This window comes from Ranitomeya imitator, chromosome 7 (assembly GCF_032444005.1).
Source record: "Ranitomeya imitator isolate aRanImi1 chromosome 7, aRanImi1.pri, whole genome shotgun sequence".
In the NCBI taxonomy this organism is placed as follows: Eukaryota; Metazoa; Chordata; class Amphibia; order Anura; family Dendrobatidae; genus Ranitomeya; species Ranitomeya imitator.
The window spans coordinates 18,883,909-18,900,216 of record NC_091288.1 but is presented as its reverse complement, the minus strand read 5'-3'; the positions used below and the strand labels follow the sequence as shown (position 1 = coordinate 18,900,216).

Below are 16,308 nucleotides of genomic sequence, written 5' to 3'. Positions count from 1 at the left end.
CAGCCTTGTAGTTTCTCGAATAATTTCTAATAATGCTTTTTCTCTATCTCTTTGGACAAGTTGTGACGTCCTCTCACTTTCCAGATTCACCACAAATTGGCTGCTGCAAATGATGGCGGCCATTTTTAGCGATTTACGCAAAGCAAGTGACAAATTGTTCAGTATTGCTGGGTCCAACAAGTTCCCGAAAATATATAGAAATTCAATTTACATCAAATTGATTTGCTCATCTCTACTAAAGACATAATTTATGTTAAATATTATTCTGAAGTCCGTTCTGGTATAATTATTATTATTATGGGGTCAGTACTGGTATAATTATTATGATGGCATCAGTAGCGGTAAAATTATTATCAAATCACCTCTAGTATAAATTATTATTATGGGGTCAGTTCTGGTATAATTATTATTATAGGGTCAGTTCTTGGGTAATTATTATTATAGGGTCAGTTCTGGTATAATTATTATTATGGGGTCAGTACTGGTGTAATTATTATTATAGGGTTAGTTCTAGTGTAATTATTATTATAGGATCAGTACTGGTGTAATTATTATTATAGGGTCAGTTCTAGTGTAACTATTATTATAGGGTCAGTTCTAGTGTAATTATTATTATAGGATCAGTTCTGGTATAATTATTATTATAGGGTCAGTTCTAGTGTAATTATTATTATAGGATCAGTACTGGTGTAATTATTATTATAGGGTCAGTTCTAGGGTAATTATTATTATAGGTTCAGTTTTTGGGTAATTATTATTATAGGGTCAGTTCTGGTGTAATTATTATTATAGGGTCAGTTCTGAACAAGTATAGCAGGATATAATCCAATAATTGATTTGTATATGAAAAGCAATTGGACTTAAAACTTAACTTTTAATCTAAAAGCTTAAAAAGGGATAAACTGTTGTGATACCATCACCACGTGACACATACAAAGAAATACTAAAAACAAAAGAGGGGTAACCACCCACTCTAATAGACACAATCGGGACAGGAAAAAATTGCTAATACGCCTGTATGGGTATAAGACAGTATGGTATAACCGTGCTGCCTTTTAATATACGCTTATATCACCCCAAAATGACAAGGGAATATGTATGTGACTATTGCTTGTGGTATCTGTACTTGGTCCGTATTACACCCACACTTGCACAACTACCGTGACCACCGGCCTCCTAATTGCTATATATTATACGCCGTTGTCTATGTACATATACTCGGTTTGGATACGCTTTTTTCTGGTAAATGACATGTTTCATGGATATGTGGTTATAAGTGGTCACGGTAGTTGTGCAAGTGTGGCTGTAATACGGACCAAGTACAGATACCACAAGCAATAGTCACATACATATTCCCTTGTCATTTTGGGGTGATATAAGCGTATATTAAAAGGCAGCACGGTTATACCATACTGTCTTATACCCATACAGGCGTATTAGCAATTTTTTCCTGTCCCGATTGTGTCTATTAGAGTGGGTGGTTACCCCTCTTTTGTTTTTAGTATTTCTTTGTATGTGTCACGTGGTGATGGTATCACAACAGTTTGTCCCTTTTTAAGCTTTTAGATTAAAAGTTAAGTTTTAAGTCCAATTGCTTTTCATATAGGGTCAGTTCTGGTATAATTATTATTATAGGGTCAGTTCTTGGGTAATTATTATTATAGGGTCAGTTTTGGGTAATTATTATTATAGGGTCAGTTCTGGTATAATAATTATTATTATAGGGTCAGTTCTGGTATAATTATTATTATAGGGTCAGTTCTGGTATAATTATTATTATTATAGGGTCAGTTCTTGGGTAATTATTATTATTATAGGGTCAGTTCTGGTATAATTATTATTATTATAGGGTTAGTTCTGGTATAATTATTATAGGGTCAGTTCTGGTATAATTATTATTATAGGGTCAGTTTTTGGGTAATTATTATTATAGGGTCAGTTCTGGTATAATTATTATTATAGGGTCAGTTCGGGTATAATTATTATTATAGGGTCAATTCTGGGGTAATTATATCTCTACTACTTATAATCAGCTGTTTGCAGTTTCGCCTCCTGGGGATTGAGCCTTCGCTCCTCTTCTCCGCAGATCTGATAACCAATGTCCAGTATGGCATTAGTAGCCATAATTTAAAATTTCCCTTATGACACACAGCCTCCCATATACTGTAATAACAGGATGACCCATCCTGGCACATTTATTTGAAAAAAACATTTACCATCATTAATAAGGCTTCCACCATCAGATGAACGCAGTGCTGAGGGCTAGTGATAATGGGTTTCCACTACGTCCATATACTAATCCCATTACATGTGTATGGCGGACAGGACCGCATCCGCACCTTGTAACCACATTTGTGGCTCTGATAGTATTGTTATTAGAGGTTTACATCATCTGGTGAAGACGGACAAAAATGAGATTCATTATGTTTGCGTTGTGTAATCTCGTCCCTGTGTGCATACATAATGTAGTTATGACTCCCCACTGCGACGAGGCGTTAATGTCATTTACTGAGGAGGAAATTATAAAAGTCTATATTGGAAGGAAGAAACTGTAACCATAATAATTTATGGCTGCTACAGTATAAATACATGAAGGTGGATGGATAATAAATAGAGATACAGAGATAGTGACCCCTAGATAGAGAAATCTGCTTGTATATATGAGAATCACATAAGAGAGCGCAGCGCGCGAGGGAAAGAGATGGAGCGCGCGAGGGAAAGAGAGAGGGCGAGCGAGGGAAAGAGAGAGGGCGAGCGAGGGAAAGAGAGAGGGCGAGCGAGGGAAAGAGAGAGGGCGAGCGAGGGAAAGAGAGGGCGAGCGAGGGAGAGAGGGCGAGCGAGGGAAAGAGAGAGGGCAAGCGAGGGAAAGAGAGAGGGCGAGCGAGGGAAAGAGAGAGGGCGAGCGAGGGAAAGAGAGAGGGCAAGCGAGGGAAAGAGAGGGCGAGCGAGGGAAAGAGAGGGCAAGCGAGGGAAAGAGATAGAGCATGCGAGGGAAAGAGATAGAGCACGAGGGAAAGAGATAGAGCACGAGGGAAAGAGATAGAGCACGAGGGAAAGAGATAGAGCACGAGGGAAAGAGAGAGCGCGAGGGAAAGAGAGAGCGCGAGGGAAAGAGATAGAGCGCGAGGGAAAGAGATAGAGCACGAGGGAAAGAGATAGAGCGCGAGGGAAAGAGCGTGAGAAAGCGAGAGAGAGCGCAAGAGAAAAATCGAGAGTGCGAGAAAAAAGCGAGAGAGAGAGCGCCTGGCATTGCTGGAAACATTCAGCACCACATGGACGCTGCCCATCAACCAGAAGACAACCAAAGTCATGGTGTTTCAGAGAAGGAACCAGAACAAGACCCCTACTCCTTCCATCACATTAAATGGCTCCATGCTGGAGAAGACCAGCAGCTATACCTACCTTGGTCTGGAGCTAAACCAAACTAGGAGCCTCAAGCAAACAGCACAGGCCCTGAAAAGAAATAAAAAAAGATATGGGGCCCAGGGTCCTAACCAGACAAAGTAGGATCTCAACCTAACCAAAGTCTTCCCTCCTGGAGTTCTGGAAATATCTCCTCCAGGTTCAGCGCGGCACCTCAAATATAGCCTGTCGGGCAGAGCTGGCACAATTCCTCATATAGCTCACTATACACAAGAGGGCACTATCACACCGGGCGCAAATACAGAGCAGCAACCCCAGCTCCTACCATCATAAAGCCCTGCTGAGCCGGAGCCCAGAACAAGCCGCGAATCCCGGCAGCCAGTCCAGCCAAAGTCAGCAACACACCCTGACATAAGCCCAAATAACGGGACCTCAGAGAGCTGCAAGAAGAGATAAAGGGATGGAAGAGTAAATTACAGAATGGAGGAACTACACTGGCCCCATATCTGGAGAGGTTACGCCACCCCAAAGGCAAGCAGACCCTGAACCTGTACAGACCAATTGCCCACAGCCTAGAGGTGGGAACAGGGCGGCGCCGACAGACATACAAGCCGCGGGAGAGCAGACTGTGCCAGCAATGCTAGCAGGAGGGGCACTTCCTTCTGTACTGCAACAAATACTCAGAAGTGAGGGACTCGCACTTCCAGAGACTCTCCACTCACATCCCGGACTTCCCATCAATGGACGAGGAGAGGAAATGCCACATCCTACTGGGGGAAGAGGAATCAATGGTGGGGATCACCGTCTAATATGTCACCACATGTCATAAGCTGATTGGGACACAAGACCTCCAAATGGACCGTTACTGCCCAAGCTGTGCCCCCTAACATTCCATCCCCTTAAGCCTGATTCCCTCCCCGGTCACTTATTTTGTTTTGCTTTGGCAACACTAATTTTATTTTGGTAATGACATTAAAGGGAACCTGTCACCCCGTTTTTTGAGATTGAGCTATAAATACTGTTAAATAGGGCCTGCGCTGTGTGTTCCTATAGTGTATGTAGTGTACCCCGATTCCCTATGTATGCTGAGAAATAACTTACCAAAGTCGCCGTTTTCGCCTGTCAATCAGGCTGGTCAGGTCGGGAGGGCGTGGTGACATCGCTGGTTCTTCCTCAGCTTTACGTTGGTGGCGTAGTGGCGTAGTGGTGAACAAGCAGCGCGCGATCTGCGCTGTAATCCCTTGCATCGGTGGGGGCGGCCATCTTCCTGGGGCCGCGCGTGCGCAGATCGAGTGCTCTGCTGCACGGGGCTTCAGGAAAATGGCCGCGGGATGCCGCGCGTGCGCAATAGAGATCGCGGCGGCCATTTTCCCAAAGCCGAGTTTGCATCTCGGCTTTGGGAAAATGGCCGCCGCGATCTCTAATGCGCACGCGCGGCATCCCGCGGCCATTTTCCTGAAGCCCCGTGCAGCAGAGCACTCGATCTGCGCACGCGCGGCCCCAGGAAGATGGCCGCCCCCACCGATGCAAGGGATTACAGCGCAGATCGCGCGCTGCTTGTTCACCACTACGCCACTACGCCACCAACGTAAAGCTGAGGAAGAACCACCGATGTCACCACGCCCTCCCGACCTGACCAGCCTGATTGACAGGCGAAAACGGCGACTTTGGTAAGTTATTTCTCAGCATACATGGGGAATTGGGGTACACTACATACACTATAGGAACACACAGCGCAGGCCCTATTTAACAGTATTTATAGCTCAATCTCAAAAAACGGGGTGACAGGTTCCCTTTAAAGCCTAATTGAATTTGAATTAGAGAAAGCGAGAGAAAGAGACAGGGAAAGGGCGCGAGCTAAAGAGGGCACGAGAGAAAGAGGGCGCGAGAGAAAGAGGGCGCGAGAGAAATAGGGCGCGAGAGAAAGAGGGCGCGAGAGAAAGACAATAAAGATAGAATAACAAAGAAAGGTAGAAAATAGATAAGAAAATTGGATGATTGAAATGAAATGGACAGAGACAGAATTTGTAAATACAGTATTTGTAGCAAAACGTATAAAGCAAGCAGAACCGTTCTCATATAATGTGACATTTTCATATTAAAATGAAATATTGTATAGTATTTTACAGATTAGTTTTGGTCACTACTCACCTGATTTTTAAGGTCAAGCTTTGGGCAGGGTCTCCCCCCATTATAAGGTTTTTCTTTCAAAAATTTTGATCTAACTTTCACTCCGGATCCACAAGAGGCGCTGCAGGAGGACCAGCCGGACCAGTCACTCAGCTTACAGTCAAATGGACAAGGAATCTCACAGCGCTCCTCCAGGAATCCTGCAAAATAAGCAGAAAAGTCCAAAGTAAGGGATGGGGACATAATCACCTCCTCTAATCCTAGACTAAAGAATTAGGGTAATGTGACCTTGGGGGCCTCATCTTTGGTCCCCATTACCTTCTACCACACACTGGGGTCTTCAGCCGTAGCGCTGGTCTTTGCACTGCCTGTTAACTAGCTTTGAAGAATTGGTAACATGGTTATAGGAAAAAGTCACTAGGTTTCAATTTCACCCCAAAATGCGGTTCAATAAGGCTGAAATTCCATAAAAAAACCTATAGACTTTCATAATTTTAAAGCTTTGTTACTTTTATGTGTATGTTACCTACAATGATTGTATCTATTTATTTATATGTTTACTTTATATTTATCTTCCTTTTTTACTTCCTATCTATCCATCTATAATATACTTATCTATCACATATCTATCCATCTCATCCTCTCTTATGTACAGTATTTATCTACCCTGTATGTGAATATTTCTATTTTCTTTATGCTTTTTGCTACAAATGCTGAATCTACAAATTCTGCCTTACTACCCAGTATTCTATTTTATACAGTATGTATCATCTTTTCTTACACTAGTATACAGTATCTGTCAATCATTCTACATGATTTTCTAATAGATGAACAGATTTTGTTCTTCTATCTTATGTACAGTGGATTGGAAAAATATTCACCGACTAGAGATGGGCGAACCCCTGGATGTTTTGGGTACAGTGGACTCAGCCGAACAGTTAAAAAAGGTTTGGTTACCACAACAGTACCCGACCCTGAACCCCATTCACTTGAATGGGGGGCCTGAACATGCAGTGTGTGCCATGCTGTCATGTGCATAACAACGCAGCAATCACTGCCTCTGATTGGTGGTAAAATCATTACCGCCGGCCAGAGAGCCGCAGTTCCCACGCTGTCAAATGACAGCGTGAGCCCGCAGCTGTGACCAAAGGTAGAAAGTTTACCTCCGGGCACTGGCGTCGGCAGATGGGACTACTAATACGAACCCAAACAGGAACACAGACTTTCTGGTGAAGTCAGAGTTCGGGGTCCGTTCCCAGACAGTAGGTGTTTGGTACTGACCCCAAACTTATTGTTTGGGTTTGCCCATTTTTAATTACCTGTTGTAAGATTGCACTTACTGAGTGTATTGGGGGACACTCATTTGGCAGCGGATGTACGCAGTCAGGCATGGGTTTTTACTTTAACAGTCCATGTGGTTTATTATGGAGTCATAAGCCACAGAAATATGAACAACAAGCAAACAGTCTTTACATCAATCTTCACATCATAGTATACAGCTTTGAAACGCGGTCACTAAACACGCCGAACCTCTGTGTCCAGTTATCGTGGGTGACCGCACGCCATACAGTTCATTAATGTCCATGGAGCACAACAGGCACCAACATACAACATTACGGTTGCAGTCTCTAATCATGCTGGACCTTACTCCGTCCAGTTACCATGGGTGACTGCACGGTTCCCCATATGCTGGGTTACCTTCCAGGAGCTCCTGCTCCATACGCTGACTCCTGTCAGTACTCTCTCAGGGAAGCTGCTGAACTGGGATCACCGTCCCGGGCAATGCCTTGCTCACCAGGTCACCTGACAGTCCAGATCCTCAGACGGGCTGTAGCTTCCCCAAACGCAGTGCCATCACGGACTCCGCACACGCGTCCTGTGTGCGCTATTCAGGGCGTCCTTCCCAGTCTGGGACAACCAACACACAGGCCCCCAGGTCCAAGGCCTCCCCATGTGCTCTTCAGGGATCTAGTCCTACTCCCAGGACCTCCCAACACAGAGGCCCTCCAGAACCTGGCACACAGACCACTCAGGTCCATCCATCTTTTTGCCCCATATGACCCACATGGTCACATTATATACTTGTAGCCACTCCCATAAGTGGGAGGTGTGTGTGGCTAGTTCAACCATTACAACTACAGATATGCCTCCATACATATCCTGAGGAGCACATGCAGCGCCCCCTAGCTGTAACAGGGGTCACTGCATGACACTGTGTTTAAATATTTTTGTAAGCCGATTTGTGTGTGATGCATCAGCACGAAATAGTCTAAGTTGAAGTGAGAAAAATATAGGCATAAATTATTTACAGGAACAATTAACTAAAAATTTGCATATGTAGTCACCCCTTTTGCAATGAAGCCCCCCAAAATTTCTGTTGCAAGCAATTCCCTTCATAAGTCCCATGAATAGTGACAGATTGCACACAGTGAGACGTCCTAAGTGTCACATAGCTGTCACTATATACACTTTACCTTTTCTGAAAGGACATACAGGCTGAAACAACATTAACAAAGAGGCACCACTAACCAAACACCACCATGAAGAACAAGGAGACCTCTAAAACAAGACGGGGACAAAGTTGTTGAGAAGTTCAAGTCAGGGTTGGATTATAAAAAGAATAGCCCAATCTCTGATGATCCCCCGGAACACCATCAAAACCATTATCATCAAACAGCCACAACAAACCTGACAAGAGAGGGCCGCCCACCAAAACTTTCAGACCGGGCAAGGAGGGCATTAATTAGAGAGGCAGAACAAAGACCAAACAGTAACCCCGAAAGAGCTGCAGAATTCCCAAGCAGAGACTGAAGTATCTGTCCATTTAACCACAATAAGCTGTACACTCCATAGAGGTGGCCTTTATGGAAGAGTGGGCAGAAAAAAGCCTTTACTTAGACACAATAATTGTTCTGAGTCTGCCAAAAGATGTGGGAGACTCCTCAAATGTATTGAGGAAGGTGCTGTGTTCAGATGAGATCAAAATGGAACTTTTTGGCCACCAAGGTAAACGCTATGTCTGGCGCCAAACTAACACAGCTCTCCACCCCAAAAAACACCATCCCCACAGTGAAACATAGTGGTTGCAGCATCATGCTGTAGGGATGTTTTTCAGCAACAGGAACAGGGAAAATGATCTGAGTCGAGTGGAAGATGGATGGTGTGAAATACAGGGATATTCTTGAGCAATACTTGTTTCAGTCTCAGTGATTTGAGACTGGGCCGGAGGTTGAACTTCCAAGACAATGACCCAAAGCATACTACTAAAACAACACTCGAGTGGTTTAAGAGGAAACAACGTAAAAATGTTTTGGAGTGGCCTAGTCAAAGCCCAGACCTTAATCCAATTGAGAATCTGTGGTCAGACTTGAAGATTGCTGTTCACCAGAGGAATCCATCTAACTTGAAGGAGCTGGAGCAGTTTTGTCTTGACGAATGGGCAAAAATCCAAATGGCCAGATGTGGAAGGCTCAGAGACTTATCCAAAGCGACTTGCAGATGTAATCGCCGCAAAAGAAGGCTCTACAAAGGGGTTACTTTTTAACCCAGCTCAATGAGACTAACCCCACTTATTTTTTTTAATACTCTATTTGGAGTGCTGCCACTTTTTTTCGACTCCATTGTGTGAAAAATAGGTCAGTGTCTAGGTGCTGCCATTTTCCATCTCTATCTCAATTTGGGGGATATGTTTTCCCAAAATTGGACACTTGAGTCTCCTCTGTACAGTTTGCTATAAGGAGGATATCAGGATAAATGCAGACGATTGTCTAGAGAGCGGATGCTGAATGCGTAGAATATATTCTGGATATATTGCTTATGCTGCAGCTCGAGACCAAATCACTCAGCTCAGTCATCCATAAATGCAGAACCAACAGTGTCTTGTAATATTAATAACCGCTTGTCGCTCTGTCAGCATAAAACCAATTTAAAGTGCTTCTTCTCTTGTCGTCCGGACGGTCAGTGGCCGGGGGCTGTGATATAAGACCGCCTGCTCTACCCTTCAATTACAATCACACTTTATTATTACGGGTGTGAACAAGAACCAATCTATTTGTATTCTCTTTTAGCACCTGTAATAAAGTAGTTTATGCCTTCTCAATGCACACAGCTAATTTTATCGGAGATTTCCCCTGAGACTTCAAGCTTTCTTATGTTGTTGGACAAAGGACCGAAGGAGAAGATCATTTTTATACAAGGAACAAAGTTAAATTATTATTTGAAGCAAATATGTTTTATAACCCAAACAAAAAAAACATGGAGACAACTGGGAAATTATTTTTTAAATCAGGATTACAGTTATTTTCTGAACCTTCCAAGTCTCACGGAAAAGCTCAAACCAGTTAGGTAACCCCACCACAAGTGACACGCTGTGTTATGATTGCAGGATCCGAGGGGGTGGGGCATGACCCAGTAAGCCAATGAAAAAAATGATAATCACTTTGTCTTGCTCCGCCCTCGCGGATCCTATACTAAGCATAACAGAATGGCTGTAATTTATCACTACTACCTAATGAGAGCTGAATTCTTATTTCTCTAAGATATACGTCACCTTAAGACATCCTTCCCTACTCACCTGAATGCCTGGAGAGGTCACATACAATAAAAAGATCTTTCAGACTCCCAGAACATTTAACGAATCCCCTGGGCAAACACCTAAACCTGGCAAAACCTCCCAAAAATGAGGACTTCAAGTAGTTTCCTTGTTAATAACTTTGGAAGCTCTGGCATCCAAATGAACATTTAGGGGAGAAACAAAGCATGAAGGGGGTATATTTTTTTTTATCCAGCGCGGTGATTAGCACTGCAGCACCGGGGTCCTGGGTTCAAATCTCCCCTAGAACAACATCTGCAAGTATGTTCTCCAAATGTTTGCGTGGGTTTCCTCCCGATTCTTAGATTTCCTCCCAAACTCCAAAGACATACTTATTGGGGACAGTGATGATGAAGTAGGTATAGCGCTGCAGAATATGATAGTGCTATATAAGCAAAGCATATTAAAGGGAACCGGTCACCTGAATTTGGCGGGACCAGTTTTCGGTCATATGGGCGGAGTTTTCGGGTATTTGATTCACCCTTTCCTTACCCGCTGGCTGCATGCTGGCCGCAATATTGGATTGAAGTTCATTCTCTGTCCTCCGTAGTACACGCCTGCGCAAGGCAATCTTGCCTTGCGCATGCACAGTATGCTTTGCCCAAATGCGGGCAAAGCTGAAAAGCATTAGTGCACATGCGCCGACGCACGATGTCCCGGAAGTATTTCGCTGTGTTCCGGGACATAGTGCGCCGGCGCATGCGCACTAATGCTTTTCAGCTTTGCCCGCAGTTGGGCAAAGCATACTGCGCGTGTGCAAGGCAAGATTGCCTTGCACAGGCGTCTACTACAGAGGACAGAGAATGAACTTCAATCCAATATTGCGGCCAGCATGCAGCCAGCGGGTAAGGAAAGGGTGAATCAAACACCCGAAAACTCCGCCCATATGACCGAAAACCGGTCCCGCCAAATTCAGGTGACAGGTTCCCTTTAAATAAAAATTGATATTTTTTTGCATCACACATCCACCTTCCATAAGTGTTGCACAAAGTATTTCTTATGCTTGTAGGGGTCCAATCAATTGGATCACACCCATTCTGAGTATGCAGAGGCAGCAGCGTTAGTTTCCAGTTGCATTGACTTCAAATATCAGCCTGTGCAGCACACAGGATACGTGGTAACTTATTAGTCAGTGAGGTTGTGACTGGCACTGATCAGCGGAATGGTGAAAGATTATCCTTTTGAGTCATTTTTATATCCCGCTTACAAAATTGAGCGGCAGGTTGGATACCTTAACGCCACACTATTAATTCTTCATTGGGGCTTACATGAAATAGCAGAGAGCAGCAGTAGATAGCACCATAGCAAATGAAATGTACAGATTGTCAAGCATGAGCACTAAAGTTCCATTTTTACAGAGATAAAAGTTCCTTGTACTGTTAATGGTGTGATCTCCACCAATCAACAAGCTGTCACTGATCCTGTGGATACAAGATCACTTGTTTTCACTTGACATCCTCTTTAAAAAGGCATTGCATTTGTTGGAAGGTAAAATATTTTAAGCACTTTTTTTTTCCGCAGCTTGCCTGCATTGCAGTACATTGCAAGCTGCTTGATGCAGTTCAGTGACAATTAAGACAGCGAGGCCATCCGAGGTCTGAACCTCCCACTTTCCTCCAATTTATTGTTATCATTTATTTATATAGCGCCATCGATTCCAATTTCTTAATGAAGTTTAGATTCACATTAAGCAGAGGCTCGCAAATGGGCTGAAAGGGAGCCCAGGGGGGAAGGGTTGACACTGAAAAGCATCAAGCAGCTTGCATTGTAATTTAGCACATGCATGCTACAGGAAAAAAAAACACTAATCAGAGAAAATGTTTTTTCATAGAAGATATACATAATACAATAAAATAAAAGATACAATGGCATCTATTGCCTCAATCGTTATGGATGTACAAAAGATAAAAGATTAATCATTAATTTAAAGCATTAAAATAATAATGAAAGCTCCAGAGTAAGAACAAGTATTTGAATGATCGCTTCTCTGCTACTACTATTTGTGCCTGGAAAGTGTTAGGCTTCTTTCACACTAGCGTCGGAATCTCCCCGTCGCAATGCGTCGGGGAGAGATTCCGATGCTAGCGTTTAACGCATTGCACAATGGAGGCAGCGGATGCATTTCTCCGGCGCATCCGCTGCCCTATTGTAAGGTGCGGAGAGGTGGGGGCGGAGTTCCGGCCGCGCGTGCGCGGTCGGAAAAAGCGGTCCGTCAGGAGCAAAAAACGTTACATGTAGCGTTTTTTGCTCCCGACGGTCCGCCAAAGCACGACGCATCCGTCGCTCGACGGATGCGACGTGTGGCAATCCGTCGCAAATGCGTCGTCAATACAAGTCTATGGGGAAAAAAGGCATCCTGCAAGCACTTTTGCAGGATGCGTTTTTTCTGCAAAACGACGCATTGTGACGGATTGCAGAAAACGCTAGTGTGAAAGTAGCCTTATAGCAATGGAGTCTTGAAAGTAGAACTCTGCCCCTGGGTGGTCTTTCCAGTTCGTTATTTTTTTTTAATCTTTTCTTCCCATTTGATTTGCTCTTGTAAAGTCCTGAGTACATTGTACCTCTGTGAGCCGGAAGCTTTATAGAAGTATCACTTGTGCTGTGGGAGTGACAGGTAATAACTGCAGTCGGCACGCCGTGTTCCTGCGCTCCCTGACCTGCAAGGGCGGCAGAGACTACTAACACCTCTCTGGAAACTGCTCTGTTCAGTAAAAGCATTCAATGGCTTTCTGATGGCGATAATGTTATAGCGTTTACTGGGGCCTGTAATGAGCGATAGTAGCTGTTTATCACAGAAGGAAAAAAGAAAAGAAATCTACAAAGGAGAAAATAGAAGTTATATTTTCAGAACAGCACAGAAATACAGTTTATATACGGTAAATTGAAATAATATCACTAAAATAACATAATGTTATGGTGAAATAACTACATCTCAATCTTAGGCACTGGAAACTAACAGTCTCTAAAGTGCTGAACATACATTAGTCAGGTTTGAACTCACAGACGATAAAATAACGAGAATATTTACTAACAATCACAAATCTGTAAAATTTCACTTGACTTATCATGTAGTTATGTCCCAAGCTTCAGCTAGATTAAATGCCTAATGAAAACACACCAGAAGAAGTTCGCTGCTTCCACCCTCACTTGTGTTAAATGGAGACCTCCATCCTTGAACATTTCTTACAGGAAACCTACAGTACGCTGCAACAATTTAAAAAATGGTCTTAAATTGCCTTAGGACTATGGTCAAAATGGCCTCAATCCCTGAAGTTGATTTTCATTAAGTAGTTATATTCTTATACATAGGGGCAGTATTATAGTAGTTATATTCTTATACATAGGGGAAGTATTATAGTAGTTATATTCTTATACATAGGGGCAGTATTATAGTAGTTATATTCTTATACATAGGGGCAGTATTATAGTAGTTATATTCTTATACATAGGGGCAGTATTATAGTAGTTATATTCTTGTACATAGGGCAGTAATATAGCAGTTATATTCTTATACATAGGGGGCAGTATTATAGTAGTTATATTCTTGTACATAGGGCAGTATTATAGTAGTTATATTCTTGTACATAGGGGCAGTATTATAGCAGTTATATTCTTATACATAGGGGGCAGTATTATAGTAGTTATATTCTTGTACATAGGGGCAGTATTATAGTAGTTATATTCTTGTACATAGGGGGCAGTATTATAGTAGTTATATTCTTGTACATAGGGGCAGTATTATAGTAGTTATATTCTTGTATATAGGAGCAGTATTATAGTAGTTATATTCTTGTACATAGGAGCAGTAACATAGTAACATAGTTAGTAAGGCCGAAAAAAGACATTTGTCCATCCAGTTCAGCCTATATTCCATTATAATAAATACCCAGATCTACGTCCTTCTACAGAACCTAATAATTGTATGATACAATATTGTTCTGCTCCAGGAAGACATCCAGGCTTCTCTTGAACCCCTCGACTGAGTTCGCCATCACCACCTCCTCAGGCAAGCAATTCCAGATTCTCACTGCCCTAACAGTAAAGAATCCTCTTCTATGTTGGTGGAAAAACCTTCTCTCCTCCAGACGCAAAGAATGCCCCCTTGTGCCCGTCACCTTCCTTGGTATAAACAGATCCTCAGCGAGATATTTGTATTGTCCCCTTATATACTTATACATGGTTATTAGATCGCCCCTCAGTCGTCTTTTTTCTAGACTAAATAATCCTAATTTCGCTAATCTATCTGGGTATTATAGTAGTTATATTCTTATACATAGGGAGCAGTATTATAGTAGTTATATTCTTATACATAGGGGGCAGTATTATAATAGTTATATTCTTGTACATAGGGCAGTATTATAGTAGTTATATTCTTGTACATAGGAGCAGTATTATAGTAGTTATATTATTGTACATAGGGGCAGTATTATAGTAGTTATATTCTTGTACATAGGAGCAGTATTATAGTAGTTATATTCTTGTACATAGGGGCAGTATTATAGTAGTTATATTATTGTACATAAGGACAGTATTATAGTAGTTATATTCTTGTACATAGGAGCAGTATTATAGTAGTTATATTCTTGTACATAGGAGCAGTATTATAGTAGTTATATTCTTGTACATAGGAGCAGTATTATAGTAGTTATATTATTGTACATAGGGAGCAGTATTATAGTAGTTATATTCTTGCACATAGAGGCAGTATTATAGTAGTTATATTCTTATACATAGGGAGCAGTATTATAGTAGTTATATTCTTATACATAGGGGGCAGTATTATAGTAGTTATATTCTTGTACATAGGGGCAGTATTATAGTAGTTATACTCTTGTACATAGGGGTAGTATTATAGTAGTTATATTATTGTACATAGGGGCAGTATTATAGTAGTTATATTCTTGTACATAGGGGCAGTATTATAGTAGTTATATTCGTGTACATAGGGGCAGTATTATAGTAGTTATATTCTTGTACATAGGAGCAGTATTATAGTAGTTATATTCTTGTATATAGGGGCAGTATTATAGCAGTTATATTCTTGTACATAGGGGCAGTATTATAGTAGTTATATTATTGTACATAGGGGCAGTATTATAGTGTTATATTCTTGTACATAGGAGCAGTATTATAGTAGTTATATTCTTGTACATAGGAGCAGTATTATAGTAGTTATATTCTTGTACATAGGAGCAGTATTATAGTAGTTATATTCTTGTACATAGGGGCAGTATTATAGTAGTTATATTCTTGTACATAGGGGCAGTATTATAGTAGTTATATTCTTGTACATAGGGGCAGTATTATAGCAGTTATATTCTTGTACATAGGAGCAGTATTATAGTAGTTATATTCTTGTACATAGGGGCAGTATTATAGTAGTTATATTCTTGTACATAGGAGCAGTATTATAGTAGTTATATTCTTGTACATAGGGGCAGTATTATTGTAGTTATATTCTAGTACATAAGGGACAGTGTTATAGTAGTTATATTGAGCATTATTTTACATTTTATCCCTGCTTATTCTATCCGCGCTTATACTCGTAACCCCAAGTCATGATGGGAGCAAAGATAAAAATGCAAAAATGGTATTAAGCAGGGTTTGATTTCTAAATGTCATATAACTTAGGAAACATTACTGTATCATTGATATTGAAATATCCATCGTGACAAGAATTGCCCTTTACTAATAAGAAGTTTTCATTTAAAGTGGCAGTAAGAGGGCAGGAGCAAGGATCGGGCATTGGGTCTTTCTTCTGCCCCTTCGCCTCCTATTGACGCTGACACACATTGACCCTTTTAAAGCCGAATATCTGCTGGCTGCGATAAGAAAGTTATTGCAGCATTGGATGTAACATGCAGGAGCTCAGGAAAACTCTGCGCTGACCCTTCAAACACAAACAGGCTTTATCTCCCAGTAACGGTGTTTCGGCTTTTCTGCACATACCCCGTATGATTATCTTGATCCAGCTGTAACTGCAGCCATTTTATAATAGGAACATCTCATGTAAGCTGGATCGCCTTATCACAGACCTTACAGAACTGCGCTACTGGTAAATGAAACAAGATTATCTATAATAGTGAGTTAACCTGCAAGATATAATCGGGTCGGCGGAGAATGGAGTCAGCGGAGACAAAATAGGACAGTTTATGAGAGCAATAAATGGTTTTACACTAGACAAAGGGGAAAAGGATCTAACATTTGATGTCGTTTTATCGATG

At 41.8% G+C, this 16,308-nt stretch overlaps 1 protein-coding gene across 2 annotated transcripts in view; it reads right to left on the bottom strand.

Annotated features, from left to right (window-relative positions):
• The window catches only part of THSD7B (thrombospondin type 1 domain containing 7B), a 452,200-nt gene that overhangs the window by 105,422 nt on the left and 330,470 nt on the right, over positions 1 to 16,308 (bottom strand). For both annotated transcript variants that reach the window (XM_069732875.1, XM_069732874.1), the window contains exon 15: positions 5,515 to 5,693. In XM_069732875.1, the coding sequence (XP_069588976.1) occupies positions 5,515 to 5,693 (179 nt within the window). The remainder of the gene's footprint in view (positions 1 to 5,514; positions 5,694 to 16,308) is intronic.